General features: G+C 32.2%; 1 protein-coding gene across 1 annotated transcript in view; it reads left to right on the top strand.

The window, feature by feature from the left end:
• LOC143083710 (uncharacterized) overlaps positions 1 to 26,806 on the top strand; it is a 73,211-nt gene that overhangs the window by 13,699 nt on the left and 32,706 nt on the right. Inside the window, exons 8-30 of the mRNA XM_076259998.1 lie at positions 934 to 1,005; positions 2,028 to 2,105; positions 2,571 to 2,642; positions 2,975 to 3,046; positions 3,271 to 3,423; positions 4,220 to 4,297; positions 4,908 to 5,042; positions 5,895 to 6,044; positions 9,039 to 9,191; positions 10,074 to 10,139; positions 10,756 to 10,899; positions 12,574 to 12,717; positions 14,102 to 14,251; positions 15,377 to 15,658; positions 16,618 to 16,824; positions 17,205 to 17,348; positions 18,806 to 19,009; positions 20,439 to 20,629; positions 21,836 to 21,977; positions 23,763 to 24,238; positions 24,854 to 25,118; positions 25,622 to 25,711; positions 26,137 to 26,309. Coding sequence (XP_076116113.1) covers positions 934 to 1,005; positions 2,028 to 2,105; positions 2,571 to 2,642; positions 2,975 to 3,046; positions 3,271 to 3,423; positions 4,220 to 4,297; positions 4,908 to 5,042; positions 5,895 to 6,044; positions 9,039 to 9,191; positions 10,074 to 10,139; positions 10,756 to 10,899; positions 12,574 to 12,717; positions 14,102 to 14,251; positions 15,377 to 15,658; positions 16,618 to 16,824; positions 17,205 to 17,348; positions 18,806 to 19,009; positions 20,439 to 20,629; positions 21,836 to 21,977; positions 23,763 to 24,238; positions 24,854 to 25,118; positions 25,622 to 25,711; positions 26,137 to 26,309 — 3,641 coding nt within the window. The remainder of the gene's footprint in view (positions 1 to 933; positions 1,006 to 2,027; positions 2,106 to 2,570; positions 2,643 to 2,974; positions 3,047 to 3,270; positions 3,424 to 4,219; positions 4,298 to 4,907; positions 5,043 to 5,894; positions 6,045 to 9,038; positions 9,192 to 10,073; positions 10,140 to 10,755; positions 10,900 to 12,573; positions 12,718 to 14,101; positions 14,252 to 15,376; positions 15,659 to 16,617; positions 16,825 to 17,204; positions 17,349 to 18,805; positions 19,010 to 20,438; positions 20,630 to 21,835; positions 21,978 to 23,762; positions 24,239 to 24,853; positions 25,119 to 25,621; positions 25,712 to 26,136; positions 26,310 to 26,806) is intronic.

Below are 26,806 nucleotides of genomic sequence, written 5' to 3'. Positions count from 1 at the left end.
GTACGATTATGAAGTGATAGGTTACACAATATGTAAAAAGAAAACCTATGGAATAAACAAAATATAGAGTTAAAGAAACACAATGTTGAAGCAAGAACGATTAATAATTAAAAAAGGTATAAATTAGACCTGCATTTAACAACATCTTACATGGGGTTAAAAGTTTAGCAGCATAACCTGTATCGATAAAAAGAATTTTGAAACATTATCGAGATAATAACTCAATTATATTTGTAAACTGATTGTAGACATAAACAACTAATTGTTGTTTACGTTACGTCCAGTGGCAAATATTACATGCATGTTCATGACGACGTGCACATAGAAAACTATGAATTAACTATATAGACAATAAGCTTTCTTTCGTAATTTTCAACCATTTGTAGCCTCTGTAGCTGAATTGCCGAAGTATTTCAAGTGCAGCGAGTACATAAGGTTCTAACATCTCCTGAGCCAGCCAAGTTCGACTTCAATCTTAACGTAAAATTGAGAAAGGAAATGGGGAATGTGTCAAAGCGACAACAACCCGACCATAGAGCAGACAATAGCCGAAGGCCACCAATGGGTCTTAAATGGAGCGAGAATTCCCGCACCCGTAGGTGTCCTTCAGCTGGCTCCTAAAAATATGTATACTAGTACAGTGATAATGGACGTCATACTAAACTCCGAATTATGCACAAGAAACTAAAATTAAAAATCATACAAGACTAACAAAGACCAGAGACTCCTGACTTGGGACAGGCGCAAAATTGCGGCGGGGTGAATTGTCAGTTTTTCTGCCGTAGGTCGTCGGTTCTTTCCTCCGCCATAAAATTGACTTATGTCTTTCAAAAAGGGCGTAAACACCAACAAAATACATCGATCAATCTCAAATATTATCATTTAACTTATATGTTATATACGAAAATAAAATTTGTTTAAACTTTTTTGCAGGAGTCTTGGATATAATAACCTCACCATTTTCCCACTCTCAGGATTTGGAAGTTTACCTCATCTCATGTACTTGTAAGTCTTTGAATGACGTTTTTCTATTTTTAACTTTATAAAAATATAATTTTAATAATTTTAATCTGGTATTATGATTCTTTGAAAATTTGAAAAATCAGTGATAACGAAAACTGTTATCAAGAAATTACTTCTAAAATCTTTTTAAATTTCTTGTTCACGATTAAAACTCGTGGTTTCGAATTCAAATTATATTTTTTGGATACTGCTGGTAAATTTATACAATGAAACAATTATTACTACAAAATGAAGATACGTAAAGAAAAGTGCGCCAGATTATTATTTTCACTTGCTAGCACTGGGTTGATATCATTGCTAGAGGACTGATATCAGAGGTATCATTGAATCAGAAATCAGCGTTTCTGTACTAACATGATTTTTAAAGCTTTTCTTTAAATTCCCAATTGAGAAATTAAGAATTGCTCTAAAAACTTAGGTTTCAACTTCATCAGGCGAAAATTATCCTAGATGAATTTGATTATTTGTATAGGTCCATTTCGGTCATATACCTTTTCGTGTACGTCTTTTGCTTTTAAATGTTTTGGTTTGCACATTCTTGATGACGTTGAATCTAGAAAAAAAAACGCTTCGAGTCACAAAAATAATAATCAGTAATTCTGTTCTTTTCAGTTAATAAATCCATCATCTATGCAGTCGGTAATTCTGTACTATCACGATGCATAAAAACCCTACATATATAGATGTTTGTTCAAGCAAAATTTTCAAGATCTATGCAGAAGTTCAAATGACCGCAAATGATCGTCCAGATTTTTACTCAAATAAGCAAGTTTTGAAGAAAATTTATTCGCGTATTGTGCACGGTATCAGTTATTAGTGAACAATTGTTTTCATTTTCATTATCTAGCTGGCTGATTTGTTAACCCATTGGTGGCTTGCTGCTGTTCTCTGCACGGTGGTCGGCTTGTTGTCTGTTTGATATATTCCCCACTTCCATTCTCAATTTTACTCATCTCATTATTTCTATATATTATATTTAACTAACTGCTTTCTTCTATTTACAGAGGTTTGGAAGGTAACTTGATGAAGAAGATTTCGGTGAAGCATCTTTCACCGTTTAAAACTGATACATTTGTTCACCTGTGAGTGTCAGATGTGTTTTAGAAATGTTTGTATGACTGAAACAACCCTTATGATAAAAATAGTTAAAAATAGTTTAATGGTAACTTATGCGTAACTTCATAATTATAATAATATTTCATGAATGTCATCTTTTTTTTTCGACGAAAGTCCACGAAAAAAGACAAAGAGGGTTCAAAATATTGAATTGGTAGATTTGTATCTTCCCTTCCGTTTTGGATAGTTCGTGCATATCGGGACATTAACATTTTAAGCAAGGCTATCAACGTACAAATATACAAGTAAACTAAAGAAGTCATCAACTAAAAGCTCGATATACTGAATGCACTGAAAATTACTTCACCTTTCGCACGATAAAGGGAATGAATATTGCTTTTATCTGCTTACTTCTAATGCATCGACTATATATCATTTGTCTGGTGAAGCCAGAAAAGGTTTCTATTATCTGTCATTCTTTTTATTTGCAGAAACCTGAGTACAAACTTGATAGATTATGTACAGCCTGGTGCCTTCAGACAACTTACCAACATAACAATTATGTAAATATTCATAAAGATATCATCAATTATACTTTTTAAAGTACCATTTGTCTATAAAGCCGTCCTTTTATTTAGTATAGTTTGTCATTGTAGAACGTTAAAAATCTAACCATCAAACTTCAATAAAAAAAAAGATTAAATCAACATTGATTGCAATGGAATACCGTTATTTCCAGTCAAATGAAAACTGAACTAAATCAATGCACGCATTCATGAAATTGGTAAACATATTTCGATTTTTCTATGAAGATACATATCAATTCTTGAGAAATAGTTTTTAAAAAACAAAAAATCATGTATTAATTTTTTGCATTTATTATTTATCATTTCAGAGAATTACATACCAACTATCTCTCATTCTTACCACGAGGGACTTTTGATAATGTTTCTCTCTTAGCCCATTTGTAAGTATTATTTAATAGCGTCCGATATATAGTTGTGTAAGAATTTTTTTTTAAGAATTATAAATGCAGCTAAAATAGCACAATTTAACAGAAAAAGGAATGTAAGTGTTTGTTTAAAATGTGCAAATTTAGTTATTTTTTTCACATATACACTTTATTTTAAAATATACAACATATTATGTAAAACAATAGAATACACACTATTTTCTGTTTCTTTCTTGTAGAGATTTACATGGTAATAAATTTGAAGTTTTCAACACTGAAGCTTTAATCGATCTGGAGAACTTGGTTGAATTAAGAATTCACACACAAGATCCACCTATGACGACGATACTGTTTAATTCCATGATCAACATTGGTAAATCCTTGAAAAATTTGTAAGTTTATAAACTATTTTAAAATTTCTATTCTGGGGTTATATTCCAGTATGTAATAATGTTTATATTATAGTTACATCAAACATGTATGTTATTCATATTCTAGTAGTATAGGAAATAATGGAAAACTTAGCTATTTACATAAACATTCAAGCTTACATTAGAAGAATGTCCAAAAGTACGCCATTTATTGGTAAAATGCAGATTGTATTTGAAATTGAAATTAAAAATTGTGAGCATGAAATAGTTTATGTCGTTTCATTTCTATAACTATAACTTTGCAGTCAAGATGTTTCATTATTTAAGAAAGTATAAAAATGCCATTGTAATTTGATTAACCGATCTCAGATCAGCCACCTTATTACCAAAATGGGTTACAAAGATATTTCTGTTTTTCATCTTCGATTATTTTCCATTAGCTGGATGTGTATTCGCTGTTGATTTTGCCATTTGATAAGGGACTTTCCGTTTTGAATTTTCCTCGGAGTTCAGTATTTTTGTGATTTTACTTTTTTTCTGTCGTGTTCAATTAAACGTAGAACATGTTTTCGAAGTTACATTTAGTACGGAATGCTTAGTTTATGATCTATATATGTATGTGTGAAATTGAATAAAACAACATTTTTTCAGTAGTATATTTGATACCATTATCTTATAAATTATCAGTTAAATCAAATTTGATAATGAAAAACATTTAAATGTCGAATCGGACACAACAGTTCATTAGTTGTGAACTATGCTTTTCTCAAAATGAATTGTAATTTTGAATTAAGTTGGTTTGTTGTTTAACCTTCAGATTCATCAGTGACAATGCCCTGACACATTTGCCACACCAAGTGTTTACAGAAGGGGAATTTCCATTACTTACCGATCTGTATGTATATTCATTGAATGTAAATCTAAAACTACACCTACCTCAATGATTTTGTAGTAGCATAATAGCTTCAAATACGAGCGATTATGAGTTCTATCAAAATTGGAGTCGTGTTTATTTCAATTCATATCAATTGCTTCTCTATCCAAATAAATGATGATGTAAAATAAAGCAACTATAAGTCTTTGTATGGCCTTCAACAATGAGTATTCCCATACCTCATGCCAAGATATAAAAGGCCAACTTAAATGTATAATCATATTATTTTGAAACTTTGTAAGTCATAATCGCTTTAATCGAATCACTTTCATCAGGAACGCTAACAAAGATTTGCTGACTGATTTAGAAAAGAGTAAATGTAAAAGGGTTCCTTAAAAAACAAGCATATATTTTCATGTTAAAGATGTTATCGAACGTTGACTTCTAATAACTACACATATTTATTTAATTATTGACATGCATAATACTTACATTTACCGGTGGGGGAAAAACCCATCTGATAAAATCTAATATATAAGAAGTATATCAAGGTACATATAAATATAAATATAAAACGATCTGCATTTAAGTTGTTTTACCATTTCATTGAAATATCTACTCTGAAATATAGACATGCTGATCATAATAACATACAGAATATAACAGATTTGGATGAGAAAGGGTATGGTGTAACACTTCGTTCAACTTTCCTACAGCGACAGAAAAATCTTATTCCGTTTGGAAATACAACTAATATTAGAACAATGTGAGTAAAAGCTGATTTTACGAAGAGCAATTATACTTTTAATCATATGGTCATATAATGCTAGTTTTATTCGCAAACATAACATTGAGATTGGAATAGGGAATATGTCAAAGAGACAACAACCCGACTAAAGAGCAGATAGCAGCCGAAGGCCATCAATGGGTCTGTTTGTTTTCAGATGCTTTCTCTTATGAAGTTACCCGACTGATTAACGGCCATTTATTTGCACGGTTGTATATGTGCTCAAGTAAAATATCTAAAATTTGACGAAAAATCTATCAGAATACATTTCAGATTATTGTCGATTTAGTTAAAGACCAATTTACTTGTATATAGTATTACCACATAAATTCAACCTGATCTATATGTTTGATATAAAACGAAGATGTGGTACATGTATGATTGCCAATCAGATAACTCTCCACGATAGACCAATAAACTTATCATAGATACCAGGAGTCAGTTTCATAAAAACACTTACGACTAAGATGGATCTTAAGTATACTGAATTGTTCATGCCTTATGATCAATCTTAGGCGTAAGTTTGTTTGTAAAACCGACTCCTGGATCGAAATTCGGTATATGAGCTACAAAAGACTCATCAGTGACGATCTAATAAAAAAAGTTAAAAAGGCTAAATAAAGTACAAAGTTGAAGAGCATTGAGGACCATAAATGACACAGAAATTAGCAACTATAGGTCACAGTACGGCCTTCAACAATGAGCGAAGACCATACCGCATAGTTCAAAAATTATTTGTATAACGAATAAATTGTCCATTAGTCATTGCGGCAATGTGCAGTCCGGAATAATTAGTGAAGTAATACTAATATTCTCTTTTCTCTATACTAGGTATTTGGAGTACAATAAGATTGAGCAAATCAACAACTCTGATTTATGTCAACTTGTAAATTTGCAAACTTTATATATGCAAACTAACAGACTACATGAAAACAATATTGAAGAGGATGCTTTCAGATGCTTGCCAAGTCTGATATACCTGTAAGTTTCTATATACTGTGACCACACAATCAAAAAATGGATGAAACCATTAAACTCTTTGATACTATAAAACTAATAGCACCAGTGCGTCTATAAAATTTGCGAAAATTTACCAAAAGGAACTTACTTACTTAATAAATCAAATTTAAACGGTAATAACTGTCCTTTCCTAGATTTAGATATTTCAGTTTTAAACCGGAAACTCCACACTAAAATTTACGAAAAAAGGGACGATTTTTCATTCCCTATTGTTAATTTTCCCTTTTTGAATGGTGATGTTCCTTTGGCACCATCTTACGGTGTTTATATTTCACAATTCGTTCGCTATGCTCGTATCTGTTAAACGTTTTTGATTTTAACTAACGTAATCTATGTAATACTGGTAAATTAATAAGCCAGGGATTTCGTTACCACAAATTACTTAAAACCTTTACTTAATTCTTTCATAAATATAAAGATTTGGTTTTGAAGTTTGGTTTTACCTGTAGAAAACTTATTTCAAACGGTATAGCACATCCTCATTTTGACGGAAATGTTGTTTACCGTGCCCGGAAATTTAGAAACGATCCTGGTAAACTTATCGATTCTTTAAATATACTCATTCTAAAAGGTTATTATTTCAACACTGTAATTAGATCACTGAATATTGTTTTGTTTTTTTTTGGTATTAATATTGATTTTGTTATCAGTAAATTAAAAGCAAACTAAATATTATTGTTATATACATATACACATTCATGGATCTACAATCTGTCAATACCTGTATTTTGGCATTGCACAAGGTCATGTTTTTCTCTGACTGTTTATGACGTCTTTATACTAAATCCAATGGATGTTGGATGTGTGCTGATTGATAATTTAGTCTTAGATGCATGATTTTTTTTGGGTAGTTAGTGGCTTTGAACTAGATGTCAGTAACTGCGAGTACTCTCAGATCTGTACTTAAAGTCTTTTTGTTGTTGGGATGTGCAAGTACCCGGCCACGTCCACTTGTTTTTGTAGTATTTGTACTGTTATAACATTGCCATTAAAATGCGAGGTTTGGCATGCCACAAAACCAGGTTCAACCCACCATTTTTACCTTTAAAAATGTCCTGTACCAAGTCAGGAATATGGCCATTGTTATATTATTGTTCGTTTCTGTGTGTGTTACATTTTAATGTTGCGTCGTTTGTTTTCTCTTATTTTTGAGTGTAAATTCACATTGCGATAAGACGTGTCACGGTACTTGTCTATCCAAAATTCATGTATTTGATTTTGATGTTATATTTGTTATTCTCGTGGGATTTTGTCTAATGCTTGGTCCGTTTCTGTGTGTGTTGTTACATTTTAGTGTTGTGTCGTTGTTCTCCTCTTATATTTAATGTGTTTCCCTCGGTTTTAGTTTGTTACCCCGATTTAGTTTTTTGTCCATGGGTTTATGAGTTTTGAACAGCGGTATACTACTGTTGCCTTTATATATCCATCTGATGAGTTAAGCCTTTTTCAACTGATTTTAATAGTTCGTTCATATGTTGTACTGTTACACCACTGTCCCAGGTTAGTGGGGGGGGGGGGGGATCCCGCTAACATGTTTAACCCCGCCACATTCTCTATATATGTACCTGTCCCAAGTCAGGAGCCTGTAATTCAGTGGTTGTCGTTTGTTTAGTGTTACATATTTGTTTTTCGTTTATTTATTGTACATAAATTAGGCCGTTAGTTTTCTTGTTTGAATTATTTTACATTGTCATTTCGGGGCCTTTTATAGCTGACTATGCGGTATGGGCTTTGCTCATTGTTGAAGGCCGTACGGTGACCTATAGTTGTTAATTTCTGTGTTATTTTGTTCTCTTGTGGAGAGTTGTCACATTGGCAATCATACCACATCTTCTTTTTTATATGAAAGCACTTAAATCTTTGAGTAGATACCTATAAAATAATCTATTTTTTCAAACAACCATTGTGTGTGTAAATCGAAGACTATTGAGAAATTAAACCATAGACATTCCTGCCAAACAAAGGAGACAACACTACTAACTTAAGAAACATTTCGAGAAATCTTAAATTCGTTATTTGTAAGTAATTATTAATTGCATGGATAACCAGGAATGTAGTTTTCAGAGTAAACAACGGCTAATTACAACTGGATATATATCATAAGTCTTCATAAATCTTATTACCTAGTATGAACATTTGTAACGTCTAAGATTTCTATAAATTTTCATATATTGCGTTAATTTGGTTTTCAAAAGTGCATACATATAGTGCATAAAATGTAAAATAATGAAATACCGAAACGGAAAGTCCGTCATCAAATAACAAAATTAAAAATTCAAACATATGAAACGAATGGATAACTCCTTTCATATTCCTGACTTGGTACAGGAATTTAATGATAAATAAAAAATAATGTAAATGCTTTTAAGATGATTTATCTTACCTCCTATATATTTCTAGAAATATCGTTGGTTAAAAGCGACCGCGTGGATACCCTGTATATTTAATATGGGGTTAGTAGGAATGGTTTATTTTGATACGCGGTATGTAATTGGTGTTACGTGCCTTAAAAACAACACGGCGTTGAGGAAAAATCTGAAACGTTTACTCCGGACAACAGATGAAGAAATTGATGATGAACGATTGAAATAAATGCAGAAAACACACGTAAAGCTTATAAATAGTTTGTGTTTGCAATTGTTTTTTTATAGACTAACGGAAGTAGGTACTTTATATTGAAGACTTGATCACTTTGATAGGCCACTTGTCTAAATGCCACATGTTTTGATAGTCGGTAAGACAATTTTACAGTGCGCTAGTGACATAATACTATATATATGGGGTCAGTAAATTCCATATGGGATAAGAACTTCGAGCTTCGTTTTCACCCCATATGGAATTTACTGACCCCACATATATCGTATTAGGTCACTGGCACACTATGTAACTAATAGTATGCTTAATATGCTTGAACAAACTACACGAATCTGACAAATATATGTCTTTTCATTTCAGAGATCTTGGCGGTAATTATCAAATGCAGTATGTTCCAGAAGCACTGACAACACAAGAAAAACTTCCTGCCATTCAAACATTAGGACTGTATGGAACACAAATAACATTTATAGAAGCAGAAGCATTTTCAAATATATCAACTCTTCTAAACTTGTAAGTTATATTAAAGATCAATCAACTATTGCGTATTGACAGCGATATAAAAACAATGGATTTCAAATATCAGCTGTCACTTGACCGGACTTGCTTGCATGCCTTGTTGTATCAATATAAATACATATAGCCCTAAATTGAACTCGACTTATAATATAAATAATGCCTTCCGGATGTTTGGTCATCATCATGTTCTTTCTCGGTTTTTTTATTTTTATTTTTTTTATTTATATTATGCTTACCAACCTTAGTTTTAGTACCAACACCAATAACACAAAACTGATTTAATCCGCCACATTTTGGTATACCTGTATCATGTAAGGAGTCTTCTCAATGCTTAATTTTGCACGGTTGCTTAACAACGAACTTCCGGTACGTCTTTTGAATTTAAATTTATTCATTTATTTTATTTTTCTGGTTGTGTTCTCCGTTTGACATACGCCCTATTTTACCATTCATACTTCATTGTTTCGTGCGATACCAGTAAGTTTGCTACTGAATTATCGATCGCATGACGTGATCTATTATTGAAATTGTAGATAACGCAAATATTTTGACATTGTATGTCTATCGAGTCATAAGAGACTGTTTCTATAGTTGTCTCGGATAAAGGTCGACGTTTTCCGATGACTTGCATTACTTTAGCAATAGCATCCTTATTTGTTTATATAGGTAAATCGGTTGCTGAACGATTGTATGCCCCATTTATGATACTAGGAAGGAGACATACTGTTTTCCGACCAGTGCTTCCGTCCCGTCCTTCGACCTGGAATTTCTCCATTCATTGAATTTAGAACTAGACAAGCGGGGTATGGAGTCTAGGAAGCAAGTATGGAGCAAGTGAATAATATTGTTACATATCAACTTATTTGTATATTTCAGAAAGATGCAAAACAACAGAATTGTTGCCATAGAAAACAACGCATTTCCATTACGTCTCAGAACTCTGTAAGTTGAACATGTCAACTTCAGCGATAATTTTAGGTATCAACCTAAGACGAACTGACAACGCTATCATGTTAATAAACGAAAAACCACCACAAAACTTAACTCAGCATATATATTAAAATAAGGACTGAATAATATGAATCTCACCAAAAGCCAACTGTAAATGGACAATTCTGGTATTTTAATATCTGTATTCGGTATTTTGAAACCAACACGTACATGTACACAGGTTCACATACTAAAATACTAGGACTGTAGATCAAATGACAAGTGTATAAATCATGCAAATGTCTTGTTTTTAACAACATTCGTAGCAGGAGAAACAAAAGTCTATATTTTATCATACCACACTACAAAATTAAAGTTGTAACAAAAATAGCCCATTCCATGACCAAGAGGAATAATCATTTAAAAGTACCTGCAAATTCGGTATATATATATTATCATGAACAAGCTAAGTAAACACGCTTAAATGTTTTATGTCAAAGTTCATATCCGAAACACTTTCAGTCTTTGTAGCCATATGCAATCGACCAAAAGCTTTCAGATTTTTTTTTCAACTTTATTTACACTGCATGACAATTTTTAAAAAATATGTTATTGATTTCTTCTGCAGTTTTCTGTCTGGAAATAGCTTCCGCTTCATTCACAAGAATCAGTTCACGTTCTTGTCAGATTTATCAAACCTGAATCTCGGGAGCAACGATATAGATTATTTACCAGATGAAGTCTTTACCAACTGCGTCAACCTAACAACATTGTAAGTTACGATAAAACCAACCGTCAAAATGACAAAAGTAAAAATAACTGAAGAGAATATATGTCAGTTCGTAGAATATTAACTGTCATTGATGAATCATGTGCATTGTTTCTTTTTTACTAACACAGTTATGATCAGTGGGGTTTAACTAAGTTGCCGTCTCTGAAATCTTGTTGCAGCATGCTCCCCGTGAGCGCTGTAGTCGTGAAATCAGTTATCTGTAGACTAAACCAATACGACAAAATTGGTATTAGAAAAGAGGGACGAAAGATACCAAAGGGACAGTCAAACTCATAAATCGAAAATAAACTGACAACGCCATGGCTAAAAATGAAAAAGACAAACAGACAAACAAAAGTACACATGACACAACATAGAAAACTAAAGAATAAACAACACGAACCCCACCAAAAACTAGGGGTGATCTCAGGTGCTCCGGAAGGGTAAGCAGATCCTGCTTAACATGTGGCACCCGTCATGTTGCTTATGTGATAACAAATCCGGTAAATAGTCTAATTCGGTAGGTCAGATTCATGAAAGGGAAGGGGATTGTGGATACGACGTAAGGAACATATCCGATATCATTCAGTGAAACAGTTATTCCATAACGGTCAACCAACTCGTGATGGCTTCCGTAAAATTTACGAAGGGATGATTTCAACTTCACCATTTGGAACTCTTGGTTTAATAGCCTCCTTGTGAGCAGCAACCCTATATCAAGAAAATCATGATAGGAAATGCAAGCACGGGAATATCGTATCAATTGGGAGATATATACCCCGTATATTAGTTGCTTCTCTACAGTGTATCGAGTAGGTGTCTTTTTGGAAAAGAGCATATAGTGATGTCAAATTAATAAATCTTGGTTGTGTGGTTGTCTGTTGGAGATGGAATTGAACGTCAGGCTCAGTATGTCTGTATTGTACAAGATGAAATCATGTTATAAAACAAACATATTATAATACAGTCTATCCAAAAAATTCACGAAATTCCAATCATTCTTACTACAAATACTTGAAAAAGCTAAGGAGATTTTGTATGATTGTCAGTGAACGAACTATCCAATACAAACCAAAGTACGTGGATAACTTGTTTTATTTCTTAATATGCATATAATATTTAAAGATGAACACTTCATTTGAACATTGGTGGATAGCTTTCTCATTGGCAATCATACCACATCTCCTTTTTAAATTTTTTGAGTAAGCATGTCAAACTGCTGCAAATTTTTCATAGGAACCTATCCGTATATAGAGCTCTTTATGTAAAAAACATATGTCAGTGATAACCTTATAATGCTTTATATCGATCTGATGAGTGTTGTCTATTTCAGCTGAATTGTATATTAGGCTCTTATGTGGTTGTGTTACACCACTGTCCTAGGTAAATGTGATGTTTGAGCACCCGCTAAAATGTATACCCCACTATATTCTGTATCTGTCTGTCCCAAATCGGGAACCTTTAAATTCCGTCGTTGTCATATTTGATTTTCCGTTTATTGTTTTGCACATAAAGTATGCCGTTAGTTTTCTCATATGAATTGTTTAACATGTCATGTAGGGGCCTTTTATAGCTTGCATTGCACCATGTTGAAAGCCTATGGTGACTTACTATTCCTAATTGTACGTTATTTGGTAAAATTTCATACTTTACATTGCAGTTTTATATTTTTAGGTCTCTAAATGGCAATAAAATTCCCCAGCTAAAAAAAGTACACTTTCAAAATTGCCCGTTAACAGGACAGGTAACCTTTGCTGATAATCATATTGGTTGGATAGAGGATGGAACATTTTCTCACATTTCCGACATGACTTCTCTGTGAGTATTTTTTTTTTTTACAATAGGCATTAAAAATTTTTACATTCATATATATGTGAAACAAGCAGAGTGACAAACGAATGTAAAAAAAAACGTTTTTATTTAATTTTCGTTTGGACAGCACGAGATTCTTGAATGTTCTGGAATAATTTTCAATAGGTTTGCATGTGGCAAAAACAATGGAAAGCCAAAAGTATAAATCGTTTTACAGCATGAAAATCTTAAGGGCCTTAACAGAATATTCACGAATACCACCAGTTACTGAAAGCAAGTCCACGGACATTTACAAGTAATAAATTAATCCTGTTCCAAGATCAAAATTAATCAGAACACATCCAATGGATTTAGTGTTAAGACGTCATAAACAGTCTAAGAAAACATGACCTTATGCAAGCAATGCCAACAATAAAAGTATCGACGTAATGTAGGACCTAGGTGTTCATAACAGTTTAGGAATACATATTTAGTGAAGTTTTTATTCATTAAAAACCAAATCAATGTTTGTACCGATAAAACAATATTCCAGGATCTTAGTACAGTGTTAATTTGATAACCTTTTTGAACAAGTTTTTCCAAGGGATCAATACGTTTACATGGATTGTTAAGCTTTCTTAAGATCGATTAGTTTGCTATATCTGTCGTAAATTGCATTTGTGCTTTGTACACGTATAAATCTGACGAGTCAAGCACTTTTCGATTGATGTTAAGGTGGTACCTAACACTACAGGGAGATAACTCTGTAAAGTCAGCTAAACGTTTTAATCACGTTGTGTTGTAAAAGGAATATTAAGCTTCTCAATTATCAAAATTGGTGTTTGTCAAATTGCTATATAACCAGTGTAATTTTTCTGGCAAAACGGTTGGTTCAAAATAATTTAAATCTTTATATTTTTGTTACTTTGACACAATTTTATGAAAATTAAACGAGCCAAATTAATTTTAGTGATAGTGTTGGATACCACCTTAAAGGCATCCATAAAAGCAATCGAAACACTCGGGTTCGATTCGTTTTGATTATGTGCGATTATCTCTGGTATTTTCTTTATGTTTGTTGTATACTGTGAATTCATTATTATTCGTTGGATACTCATTTTCAGGGATATCGTTGTTACAGGTGAACCACGAAATGAAGTGTTCAACGAATTACACATTTTCTATAAGGTTATATGCAGACTTTGGCAAAACCACTCAATCAAATATCTTTAATCCATAGTATTCAAAATGGTTTTAAAAGTTCTTAATATTAGTAGACTACTTTTATATTTATTTAAAACCAGCTAATAAAGTAGAGATTTTTTCTTAGGCTAGTTATGCCCAACATATTGAAAAAAAAATATCGTTTTTTTCATGTTATTTATTATTTCGTTGTTATTTTCATTTGTAGATCGTTATCACAAAATAGATTGAATTGGCTTCCAAATGCAGGCGACTTCAATTCCTTAACAATTTCAACTGTGTACAAGCTGTCTTTTAGTGATAATAGAATAAGCTTCATTCCACCTGGTGTCTTCATGAATTTATCTACTGGATACTTGTAAGATTATTAGTATTTGGATTTTAATATGAATGTATGTGACTAAAAAATATGTAGTTGACGTCACATGATCCCATGGATAGATTACCATAGCTTCGTTTGGAAAAATCCGGTAGAAGTTTGAGTCTTGAATGCTGTGTAAATTGTACTTAATTTGGTCGTTCAACTTTCATATTATTCTAACGTCACTGTTGAATCCTTTGCTGACAAAATCACGCGTCTGACGCACACAATGTTAAGCCTTGTATGATTGATGAGTTATGTTAATAACTATTATTTATCAAACGAAACAGTAAAACAACTTATTTAATACGTTTGTTCTAATGTTGTTCTGTAATATCACTTTCCGTGTTTGAAGCAGGATTAGGCATTCGCTTACATGTTAAACCCGACAGGATGATAATATTTTAAGTCGATATAATAGTATAATCTGTTTCTATATTGAACTTTTGGAATACATTGTTTTCAACGTTCCTGTATCAAGATATATGATGAATTTATTTTTTAATGTTCATTGCCAAAATTAACACAAGACAGTCAAACTCATAGATCGAAAATATACTGACAACGCCATGGTTAAAAATTGAAAAAAAAACCGACAAATTATAGTACAAAAGAAACAACATAGAAAACTGAAGACTAAGCAACACGAACACAACCAAAAACTGTTTAGAATCATGTTAATATTCATACAGAACATAATATGATGTGGGTCTATACATCAACGAAACAGCAAACCAATGTTAAAAAAATCCAAATGTGGTTTTGAGGGGAACATAAACTTAACATCAATTTAGAGGTGTTCATACCTATGTCAAAGCAAAGATCGCATAAATACTATGACTAAGTTTCAATTTTTTTTGAGCTCATCCATCTTATTATAAGATTAATTTGAAGACTATTACCAATGATTGATTTAGAAATTTGAATTGTGTAACTAATGATTAATTGAGTGGAAAGAGAGAAAGAAATTAAAAGTGCACTGACGATGAGCTGCTTTAAAGAATTAAAAATTTCGTTTTGGAATTAAATTGGGGTGTTAAGTGTAAAATAATGGATATGGATTCATGTCAAACTAATGTCATTACCTTGATGCTACATGTATATATTCTGTTATATCTACAGGGATCTACAAAATAATAGAATTTCATCTATATGCAGCCATGCTTTCGAATCGGTAATTGTGACGTATGCATTGACGCTGACCGGTAATCAAATACGTGAAATTCAAAGTAACGCTTTTACAAATGTAATGTGTGACACGTTTGCTATGAATGATATGTACATAGAGACATTGCAGTCGTTTGCTTTCAATTCTTTCTCTGCCAACAAAGTTGACCTACAGAATAATCAAATATCAGATATCAGACAGAATGCGTTCAATGATTTCAAAGTTTCCGGAAACTTGTGAGTATAGTTATTTAGGAAACTTGTGTGTTTAGTTATTTTTACAACATATAAATATTGCATTGATGGTAACCGAATACGACATCTACAGCAATGTTTTTTGACAAATTTTTCGAATATTGTATGTATAGTCTTATTTCATAAGTAAGAGGGTGGCTATCAAAAGTTTATACATGATGACAACATTTTATGGCACACCAGCTGTATAAACGTGTTAATGAATTTGTTTTAACTGGACATAATTAAATTAAGTGAATTTAACAGAAATTATGAACTATAAATTTGATTTAACGGAGATGTTGGGCATATACTAGTACATCAATGAAACTGAAAGCCGACATCAAAAATAATTCTTATGGCAACTGGAGGTCAACATTGAATTCTAAACAATTTAGTTGTGTCTCCAGTCTTTAAAAAAATGAACATTTTTAAACAGAAACAAATCGAACATCTGTCAACACCAATTTATCAAAACAAATCATCAGTTATTACAGAATCAATTGATATATCATACTTTCACTCACAGTCTTTCTTATTTGATTCAGTTTATGACTGATCTAGATACTGATATTTAAATGTTATTAAATGACCGTCTATGAAATATATTTTAATAGGTTTATTTCTGTTTACTTATTTTTGTGCATTTCTTGTTTTTGTGTTTAAACGGACCTTTTAACCTGTGGTAGATACATTTGAGTTCATATTTGATTTTGTTTTTATTGTTAGATATTTTGTTTTCTACTAATTTTGCTTCTATATTATGTGTACAAACATGATTTTTTCGCTCCTGCTACGCAAAACAATTGTGTCTCAGAGTATTTTTATTAAAAAGTTAAACAGCCAAAGGTAAGCAACTGTCTTTAACATGTTTAAATGTGGTATAACTAGTTGTTCCTCATTGTTTTAATTTGTTTCATCCAATAAGACTATTCACCTGATTACATTTATTTATGCTCCAGTTATCTAAATGACAACAACATAACTGCTTTAGAGACATCCATATTTGGAGGAACTTCAGAAGTGACTAATTTGTATCTAAATGATAATGGAATGACAACGGTAGCTGCTAATGCCTTTCGGAATCTTACTGTTTCGTCTGTGTACCTATTCAACAACAGGCTGACATCATACCCTGTGGCACTCAGTGAGGTTAAACCAGCTGTAATGTTAGTAGTAATTATTCACATGAGGTTTTTTTTAATTTGCTTATTACTGATTGGCTGATTTAAAGTAAAGTTATTGACCTTTTTGGGGGAGTAGTTGCATGATTCTATTAAATTTTGTTATTTGATACTCTTAGTGCCATAGAAGACAAAATGTTTGAATGTAAAAATGAAGATTAAATAATGAGTGCACGAAAATATCAGTGGAATTTAAAGTGTCTTGTCAAACTTTTATTTTCTTGTGATTTAAATGTCTAAAGAAGGTTTATACTATTTACAATACTGATCAACATTTATATCATGTCATTTGAATAAAACCTTTTGTGAGATTAAAGTTAAACGTTCATATATGAATAATGTTAACTAAAAGTTTTAAATTTTAGTCACTTATACAGTAATCGAATCAGTCAGATACCATCAGGATCGTTATCTGGACAGAGTCAGCTACGAGTATTTTACATCTACAATAACTCCCTTACAGCAATAACATCTGACTTGTTTAAAGATGCAACTAGTTTACAACAAATGTAACTATGACTAATGATAAATAATGATATTACTAGGATTATTCGCAGGGTTGTGTCCATTATGAAATAAGATCTTAGTTAAAAGGCATATGTCTTAAAAAGTAAAATCGCAAAAATACTGAACGAGGAAAATTCAAAACGAAAAGTCCCTAATCAAATGGCAAAATCAAAGGATAAAACAGATCAAACGAATGGACAACAACTGTCAGATTCCTGACGTGGTACAGGCATTTTCAAATGTAGAAAATGGTGGATTGAACCTGGTTTTATAGCGCTAAACCTCTCATTTTTGTGACAGTCGCATCAAACTCCGTTATTTTTACAACGATGCATGAACAAAACAGACATAATCGGTAAAATAGTCAAAATACCAAATCCTACTGAAACATTTTTTCCTTCATGTTCGTGCATATATTTTTAGCTTCTATGATACATTGATTATTTTCGTTTTGCTTCAACTTAATCATGTTAATTCTTAAAATACTTTGATAAAACTGACTTGTACAAACTCATTTCTGATATTCGGAGTTATCTTCCTTAACCAAGGTCTACCCCTTTAATTTTCTTTGTTAAAAGACATGGAACACAGATTTTAAAATCAATACTACAAAAGAAATTATCTTTTTCTGTGGTTCAAGACATGGGCATTTCAATATATTGGCTTTTACATCAACAACCACACAACCGCTTTCAACTATAGACTGCTGTTCAAATATACTGCTATAAATTCTCCAGATTTAAAAGTTAACGAATAAATTATACAAAAAAAGCCGTCACTGGTTATTGCATAGCTTTCCTGATATAACATGGTATTGTCGTGTCATGTTTTTTTATTCTATATCCTTTGTTGTTCTTCTTTTTAAAGGTGCATTTTGCATGAATCACTGTTATTTGAAAGCAATATATAGTGCCTTTCATAGATGTTCTGCTTTATCATTGTCGTGAAAGAAATTATAATTGAAGATAATCCATTTTATTTGAATATTTGGCTCATACTGTAAAGAAAAGGAGATGTTATGATATTGACATTTCAATAAATATGCTTTAAACATGTTAAACTCAAAGGACTATGATGTGAGGAATTACCGGTCGTAGTCCTTCAACAATAAAATCCAAATCGTATATTATCTATAAAATTACCACTGATGACAAAATAGGAAATGAAATATATCTGGCAAATATACCCTAGCTATAACCACTAGTTAGCAGGTCTTTGGCTTCGGACAGGCATGCATTTTAGTTGATATAAAACGGAAAACTCGAACCATAACAAAACGGGGATGATCTCGGTTGCTTCGGACGAGGTTGTTTTAGCCATTTTGAAGATCGAAAAGTGTGGTCACCTATCGTATTAAAACAAAAGTTACCCTTTAATATTTTGTTTTTATCAACATGATCAAATTGATGTCTTTCTTATTTGTCTGAAATCTATGGAATATTTTGTTGTGATTTTGTAGAGACATGCATGATAACAAGATACAAAAGATAGATGAAGGATCTTTTACAGGACTGAACAACTTACAAATTATAGACTTAAGTGACAATGAAATTCCGTATTTCCCGGCTATCAATGATCTATCAAAGCTTCAAACACTGAATCTTCGAAATAATCTGATTCAGACTTTAGGTGGGATATCTACACCAAACAAGATAATTACCTTGTAAGTGTAATTTCATTGTTAGTATTTACTTATTATCGTAAAGCGCCAACTTCAAATATTTAATAAAAGTAAATACATGGTTAAATTACCCTGTTTACTTGTACAAAAACTTTGATTGGCAAGTTGCCTCCCCCATGTTTTTATGATATATGAAGGCAACAGTAGTATACCACTGTTCCAACTTTTTCTTACTATCATAGCGCACTATTCTTTGAACTGACTAAATAGTTTAAAGGGGTACTAGATACGAGATATAGACAAAATTAAATATGATTTTTGTATTTGTACAATCATCAATGCTAAGCTAGAGATGGGTTACACATGAACTAGGAGTGCTCAGCTAGGGAAAGGAAATAATGTTCACATTGAAAGTTAAACAATGGTAAACCATTTCGTTGACAGGTGCATTCTAAAAAAAACTCATTATTCTTCAGGTAAAAACTATTATTTAACATATTGTTGAAACCTATAATGCTAAGTTGAACAGACCCAGAAAAATCTAATTGCACAAATTCGTTAATTATTTATATCCTATGTTTTGTTACATATTCTGACATCAGACTCCGACTTTTTAAAAAAAATGTGGTTTTACTGTGCGAATTGCTATGTGTTTTTTATTCTATATTGTCTAGAGGTATACGGGAAGGTTGAGATCTCACAAAACATGATTACCCCGCCTCGTTCTTCCGCCTGTCCCAATTCATTCTTATTTACTTTTAGTTCATTTAAGTGTTTTATGTTTAGTGTGCAGTACATTTTTCACTAGTACACAATTTTATTTAGGGGCCAGCTGAGGACCACCTCCGGTTCCGGTATTTTCTTGCTGCGTTTAAGGCCAATTGGTAACCTCATATGTTGTCTGCTCTTTGGTCGGGTTGTTGTCTCTTCGACATATTCCCAATTTTTATTCTCAGTTATATTATATTTATATCGGGTTATATGATCATCGGCAGTCTTCGGGTTGTCACCTCGCTTGTTAGTTAGATGGCGTCTAGACTAAAATCCACACCACAAATTATGTAACAAAATTTCAAGTTTATACATCGGACATTGTTTCTTTTTTATTTGGATACACGTTTAAGTTTATTATGAGTCGAATATAAACATTTCAGTAAAATTGGTGAACACGATTTGACAACTAGTGTCCCTTGTATAGGAATATGTATGAGTAAAGTATAATTTATTTGCCAAATGAATGGCGGGAACATACTCGTATTGATCGTAATGACTCCATCTTTTGTTTTTAATGTTAATTTTCATTTTTTTATACACTGTTCCGTCTTTTCTTTTGAATTAAAGTTGTAAACATCTGCAAATGGTCACTTTTCATCACGCTTCAAAGTTTGAACCCTTTTCGTGACATATGTTTACGACTTAAATGTCACTTTATTATCAACAGCACACTCCATCAATCTTTTCATTTAAATAGAAATCTTGACAACAATCCACTGGGGTGTGAATGCAGTACGACAGGGAGTATTTTCAATGCAATCAGCGCTGTATCGTCGGAAACACAATGTACAAGTCCAGTAGATGTAGCTGGCGTTTGGTTTTCTATTGCAAAAGCAGCAGATGATCCATTATATTATGTGAAGCAAAACAGAACACTGTTTCAATGCAGTAGGTGATATTTAAAATGGCTTTATAATATATAACCAACAGTGTCTAACGTAGGTGTTATAGAGGATATATGATTATCAAATAATAATGATAATAGTAATAATAATAATAATAATAATGATAATAATAATGATAATGATAATGATAGTAATAATAAAAAAACATAGAGATGACCAATTTACATTAATTTATCTAAAGAAAAATAATATTGATGTGTACGTAATAGATATTTAACAAATTGCCATGAATTACTAAAATATTGAAAGAAAACAAAATTGTGATTCGAAATGACGATATTAATTTTAATTCCAAATTAAAGTTTTAACCCCAATTTCACAGTCCACTGAACATAGAAAATGATAGTGGGAGTGGGGCATCCGTGTACTATGGACTCATTCTTGTTTTTCGTTCTTTTTTTACATAAATAAGGCCGTTAGTTTTCTCGGTTGAATTGTTTTACATTGTCTTATCGGGGCCTTTTATAGCGGACTCTGCGGTATGGGCTTTGCTCATTGTTGAAGGCCGTACGGTGACCTATAGTTGTTAATGTCTGTGTCATTTTGGTCTTTTGTGGATAGTTGTCTCATTGGCAATAATACCACATCTTCTTTTTTATATTGTAAAACTAAACAAAAGTTTTGACAAATCTCGCTTATTCAATATATTCCCCGGGGTAGAACATCTTATTATTTTTAACAGTCATTTTTTCTCTCTATGAACGTATATAACATCTTATTTCCCAACATGAATTGAAAAATACTGTGAAAGGAAATAACTAATAACACTGTAGTAGTAAACACTCTTTGCTGTAGAACTTTTTATTATGTCGATGATTAAAATGATATCCCATTATCTACTTCTGACTAAAGATACACAAGATTTTTTTCATAAATTTACATGATATGAATATCTGATGATAAAAATAACAATTTGTCAAACAACGAAAACACCCGCTTTAATCGCTATTCTTTATTAAGGTCCTATACTTAAAAGATATCGCATATTTCAATGAGCATGTAAATTCTGTGCAGGAGGACATGAAATGCTTTGAAATGGTCATTTGTAATATCAGGAATAAAATACCGGAATTGATATTAACAAAAACCGCGCGATCAATTAAATACTAAAGTCTGCCTACAATCTTTGTCACCTAATTTCTGATAATTTGTGTAAGTATTTGTACCTTATAATCTTCTGTATGCTTAGGTGCTGGAAATATTAATGGGGCTGCTGCCTCGAGTACAAGTATGACAATTGAATGGACAAGACCTATATATTTGTTCGAAATTTTTGGAGACAATTCAACAAGCTCTTTGACAGAAGCAAGTGCATACACAGAAGAAGTATGGTATGTTTAAGAAACACAGAACTATTCTTTGGTGTTAATGCATTCTTAAGATCCATGTATAAACATTCAAAATGTTTTCAAGTTAACAAAATTATGAGTTGAAATGGCCATTTTAATCGGTAAACAGCTCTACAAATATTGAACAAATAATTTTTAAATCATGTTCATAACCTACGAAGGTACCTAGGCGAGTTTTAGAATTGTGTGTCAGGTTTTCTTACTCATTTGTTTTTCCCTACAATACAGATTAAAATTTTTGCCCCATTACACTCATTTTTCTTTTACTATTAGACTTCAATAGCTCATGAAAAGTCATTTACCACTTTTTTTGCAGATTCTATATTTCTTTTCTTTTGATTTAAGACTGAAATAATACAAATGCAAATATAATGTATAAATTCCGAGTCCGCCTTTTTCTCGCCATTTTCATTTAGTCAAATATCTCAAAAAAGAGAACGTTAACCTTTAAATATTTTAAGGTATTTGGTTCTAATGCTCTTCTTACATATATATGGTGTCAATTGTCAAATGGTGAAGTTGAACTCATCCCTTCGTAAATTTTACGGACGCCATCACGAGTTGGTTGACCGTTATGGAATAACCGTTTCACAAATGATATCGGATATGTTCCTTACGTCGTAACTACAATCCCCTTCCCGTTCATGAATGTGACCTACCAAATTCGACTATTTACCTGATTTGTAATCACATAAGCAACACGACGGGTGCCACATGTGGAGCAGGATCTGCTTACCCTTCCGGAGCACCTGAGATCACCCCTAGTTTTTGGTGGGGTTCGTGTTGTTTATTCTTTAGTTTTCTATGTTGTGCATGTCGTGTGTACTATTGTTTTTCTGTTTGTCTTTTTCATTTTTAGCCATGGCGTTGCCAGTTTGTTTTTAGATTTATGAGTTTGACTGTCCCTTTGGTATCTTTCGTCCCTCTTTTGTAGATTCTAGATTATGTTTTTAATATCACCTACGTACATCCGTTATCTCATCATACAACCAGGGTGAACCTTTTGTACTCATCAGTAACGCTCGAGTCAAATAATTAAAAGATGTGAAATAAGGTTTGAAGTTGAAGAGCATTGAGGACCAAATTTCCGAAACCGATGCTTTACAGAAAACCTCCACCAGTAATGTCATTGACCCAGTGGATGTAAATAAACTCATCGTATTTATTAGGATTATAATTGTGTACAATTCGCGCGTTTCGTTCACAAAGCACTTATCAATTACAAGGAGAAGAAAAGGTATGAGGAACCAAAAATTCTATATGTTTGCAAATACATTAATTTATCATAAACTCATCATAGATATCATTATAAAACAATGTGTACGCTTGACGCGCGCGTTTCGTTTCGAAAACATTCATCTTAGACGTCTGAATCAAAATACTTTAAAAGCTCAATGTTAAAGTGCTCTGAAGACCAAACATTTCGAAAGGTTTTGATAAAATTTCAAATTTCAAAAAAACTGCTAAGCCTATCTAATCCTGGCGTAAAAAACATAATTGTCTTCAGTTAAATTAAAATTTCTAAGTAAATGTCCTCACAAATACTGTGGATTTATTATAAATCGTTTAACAAAGATTTTCGAGAATTTCGTGTTTACCCGGAAACCACGAATTATAATGGCCAACGAAAAACAAATTTTCATATGCAAACTATGGCAAAACCACAAAATCAAATATCCACGAAAATGCAAGTTTTCACTAATCCACAAAAATTGGAACCCACGAAAAAAATTAATATATAGTACTTCTTTTTTTTTTTCATTTAAGGGATTATATAGTAACCTGTACAAGCACAACAGCAAGTACACTACAGAAAATTGTTCGAGTGACAGTTGGTCTACCACCGTATTGTTATGCAACTTTTTACCAAGGAACAGATTGCCCTGATCCAGGGTGTTTATATTTTGATACTGCAACCGACTCGATCAAATGTAACAATCCGTGTGTACCGGTAATTGTTGACATAGGTCCTATTTCAGCTGCTGATTGTACGGCAAGTTGTTTGTTACCGAATGGCGCCGTCAGTAATACTGGTTGTATAAGATCTTGTCTAAGAACATCAGGCGATTTGACTGATTGCTACACTGTGTCCTACCATTCAGCGGAAGTCACGTTTACAGATGTTGATGGAATGTTGCCATTGACAACATATGAATGTGATATAAAGATGCGTGTTGATGATTATACAAGTGCGAATAGTATTCCAGTATTTGTATACACACCAGCAACGTCTTCAACCGGGGGTATATAAGATAGACTATAAATATTCCTTTTATTCATATTATCGTCCACTCATCGCTTCTGTCGGAAATTATTCTTTTGTTGAAGTTGGGTCTTTCAAAACTCATTCAATCGGCAATAAGACCAGAGTAACCTGTATTATGACCGCTTGTTTTAGTAGTAATCGTCTATCTAGTTCTTTGTTATCAGTTATTGTTGCATGTTGTTTCATATGTCTGTTTTAGTTGCTTTAAATTTATCTCGTTTTAGTAATGTTATACGTTGAGATTTGATCTATATTGTTCTGGTCCTACTTGTCAATTATTCATTTATTACCATAAATCTTATATTTAATAGATATGCAGCAGCAAATTTTCAAATTGCGTGGTCAGAAATATAGGGCTCCTCTAGCTGTTTGAGCGGGAAAAGCTTTTGTTTATTAAAACCTTTCGAACTTTTGGGTCCCTAATGCTCTTCAACTTCGTACTTTATGTTGCCTTTTATTTGTTTTATATGAGCGTTTGTAGACTAAATACGCGTCTTGCATTCAAATACAAAAATATACTCCTGGTATATTTGGTGAGTTTAGGTTTAGTTAAATCTTCATTATTTTCCATAAAAGTTAGTGTATTTTACAGGTACAACCGGTGCTACAGATATTCTTCTGAATGTTACTTACTACGACTTCAGTGCTGGAAATGACGATTTTTCTAGTGCAAGTGGTTTACTATCACGAAGTCCATATCACATTACCAGTCCGTTGGGCTCCTGGTTGGCTATTTCTGATAACCCTACAAGTGACACGTTTTCGGACTGGTTCCGATCAACATCATCAAACTATGTGAAGTTTGATCAAATATTGTTGCAACATGATACCAGTATAACATCTTCAACTATTTACCAGTAGGTTTTTGCTACATTTACCTAAATAAACGCAGCATTAGTATACCGTTGTTGAATAGTTATGAATTTATTTAGCAAAGACAAACAATTCGCGTCACAAACAAAAACTGAGATAACACATCACCTACATTTTTATAACAGGGAAACAACGGAACAATAGAAACTCATGAAAAACATGAAAAACATGCAACGAAAACAAACACTAACATACCAAGACTCATTATTACAACTGACATATCCCTCACTTGGTACACGATGTTGTAATAAAAAATGGCAGGTTGAACGGCTAATGGTTTAATGGCCAGTCAAATCTCCCGACTATATGGCAATATTCAAAATACCGTAAAAATGACAGTATAAAGTGACAGGTACACACAACAAGTAACGTATTAATAGAAATTGGGAAAATACAAATATTCAATTTGCGTTAAAATAAATCACATTTAAATTGCTGAGTTTTATTGAAAATTGTTGTTTGAATATTACCTTTTAAAATTTTGTAGATTTTGGTCAGACGCATTTTATCCAGTTGATGACTCTGGATATGGATCGGAAGGTCAGACTGACTGTTCGGGAGGTTTACATAACTTTGTGTAAGTTTTTATTTTCATTGATGACTATTTTTGCGTATCATTTCAAATACGGCAGAAAAAGACATTTCATTTACTACAAAAGCATATTTTTGAAACTTAATAGAAACCTAGGAAGTAGTAGTAGTATGTATTTGCAAAGAAAACCACTAAACGTAGACTTATCTTAAAAGATTGTCTTTTAGAACGTCGAATCAATCAAGAGATTGAGGGATTTATACTGACGATTTGAAAGGAGTATATAATGTAGGCATCACAGCAAAAGATAAATATATAACTTGTGTACAGACACCAAATTTAAACTACAATAAAAGCTATTCTTTCTAAATTTTGCTCGCATCTTTTGTCGCTGTATAGGCTCAGTTAGTTTACAGCGACATTATTTGCAATTTATTGTACATACTTAACATATGTCGTTTCACCTTTAGATTCACATCTGCTATTCGAACTGGGCTGAAATATTTAGGAACAGAGAAAATAACAATCGGAGGTGGAGAGGAGTTGTGGTTATTTATTAACAAACAATTAGTTATAGAATTGGTTGATGATAGATCGTCAGCCAGCATTGGTTGTCAAATGGTCGATCTTGCTAGTGCTAAAGGTATATGTTATTTACTGCATGAAATTGGATAACAAAAATAATCCAATTATTCAAAACATTTTTAAAAAATTGGCACTCTTTGCCACTTATTGGCATTTATGCTATTACTATGGTTTTCACAATGTGATCATGAAAGTTAACGTTAAATTCTACAAATTTTCCCAAAACGACAAAGGTAATATATTAATGACAGAATAAAATCCTCATAGAATTTTGATTCTTGAAGAAAATTTTAAATTTAGTATCAACCGTAAAGGAGAAAAAATAAAACAGCTTGTGAAAAAAGTTTTTTAAGATTAAAAAAAAATACATTTCAATAATTACTATAGAAAATTATGGCCATTTAACGGAGTTGTCAATGCCATCTCTGCCAAAAAGCATTATATCTTTCAAATAAATCAAAAGATAATCGAACAATTGCTCAACGTATTTATAAAGCTCCAGTGAAAATTTGTGACTTCTGTGGCTTAATCTTTTTTAAAGAGAAGAGGAAACTT

This window comes from Mytilus galloprovincialis, chromosome 7, assembly GCF_965363235.1.
Source record: "Mytilus galloprovincialis chromosome 7, xbMytGall1.hap1.1, whole genome shotgun sequence".
Taxonomy (NCBI): Eukaryota; Metazoa; Mollusca; class Bivalvia; order Mytilida; family Mytilidae; genus Mytilus; species Mytilus galloprovincialis.
The sequence above is the reverse complement of the archived record's forward strand: the minus strand, read 5'-3'. Positions and strand labels throughout refer to the sequence as shown.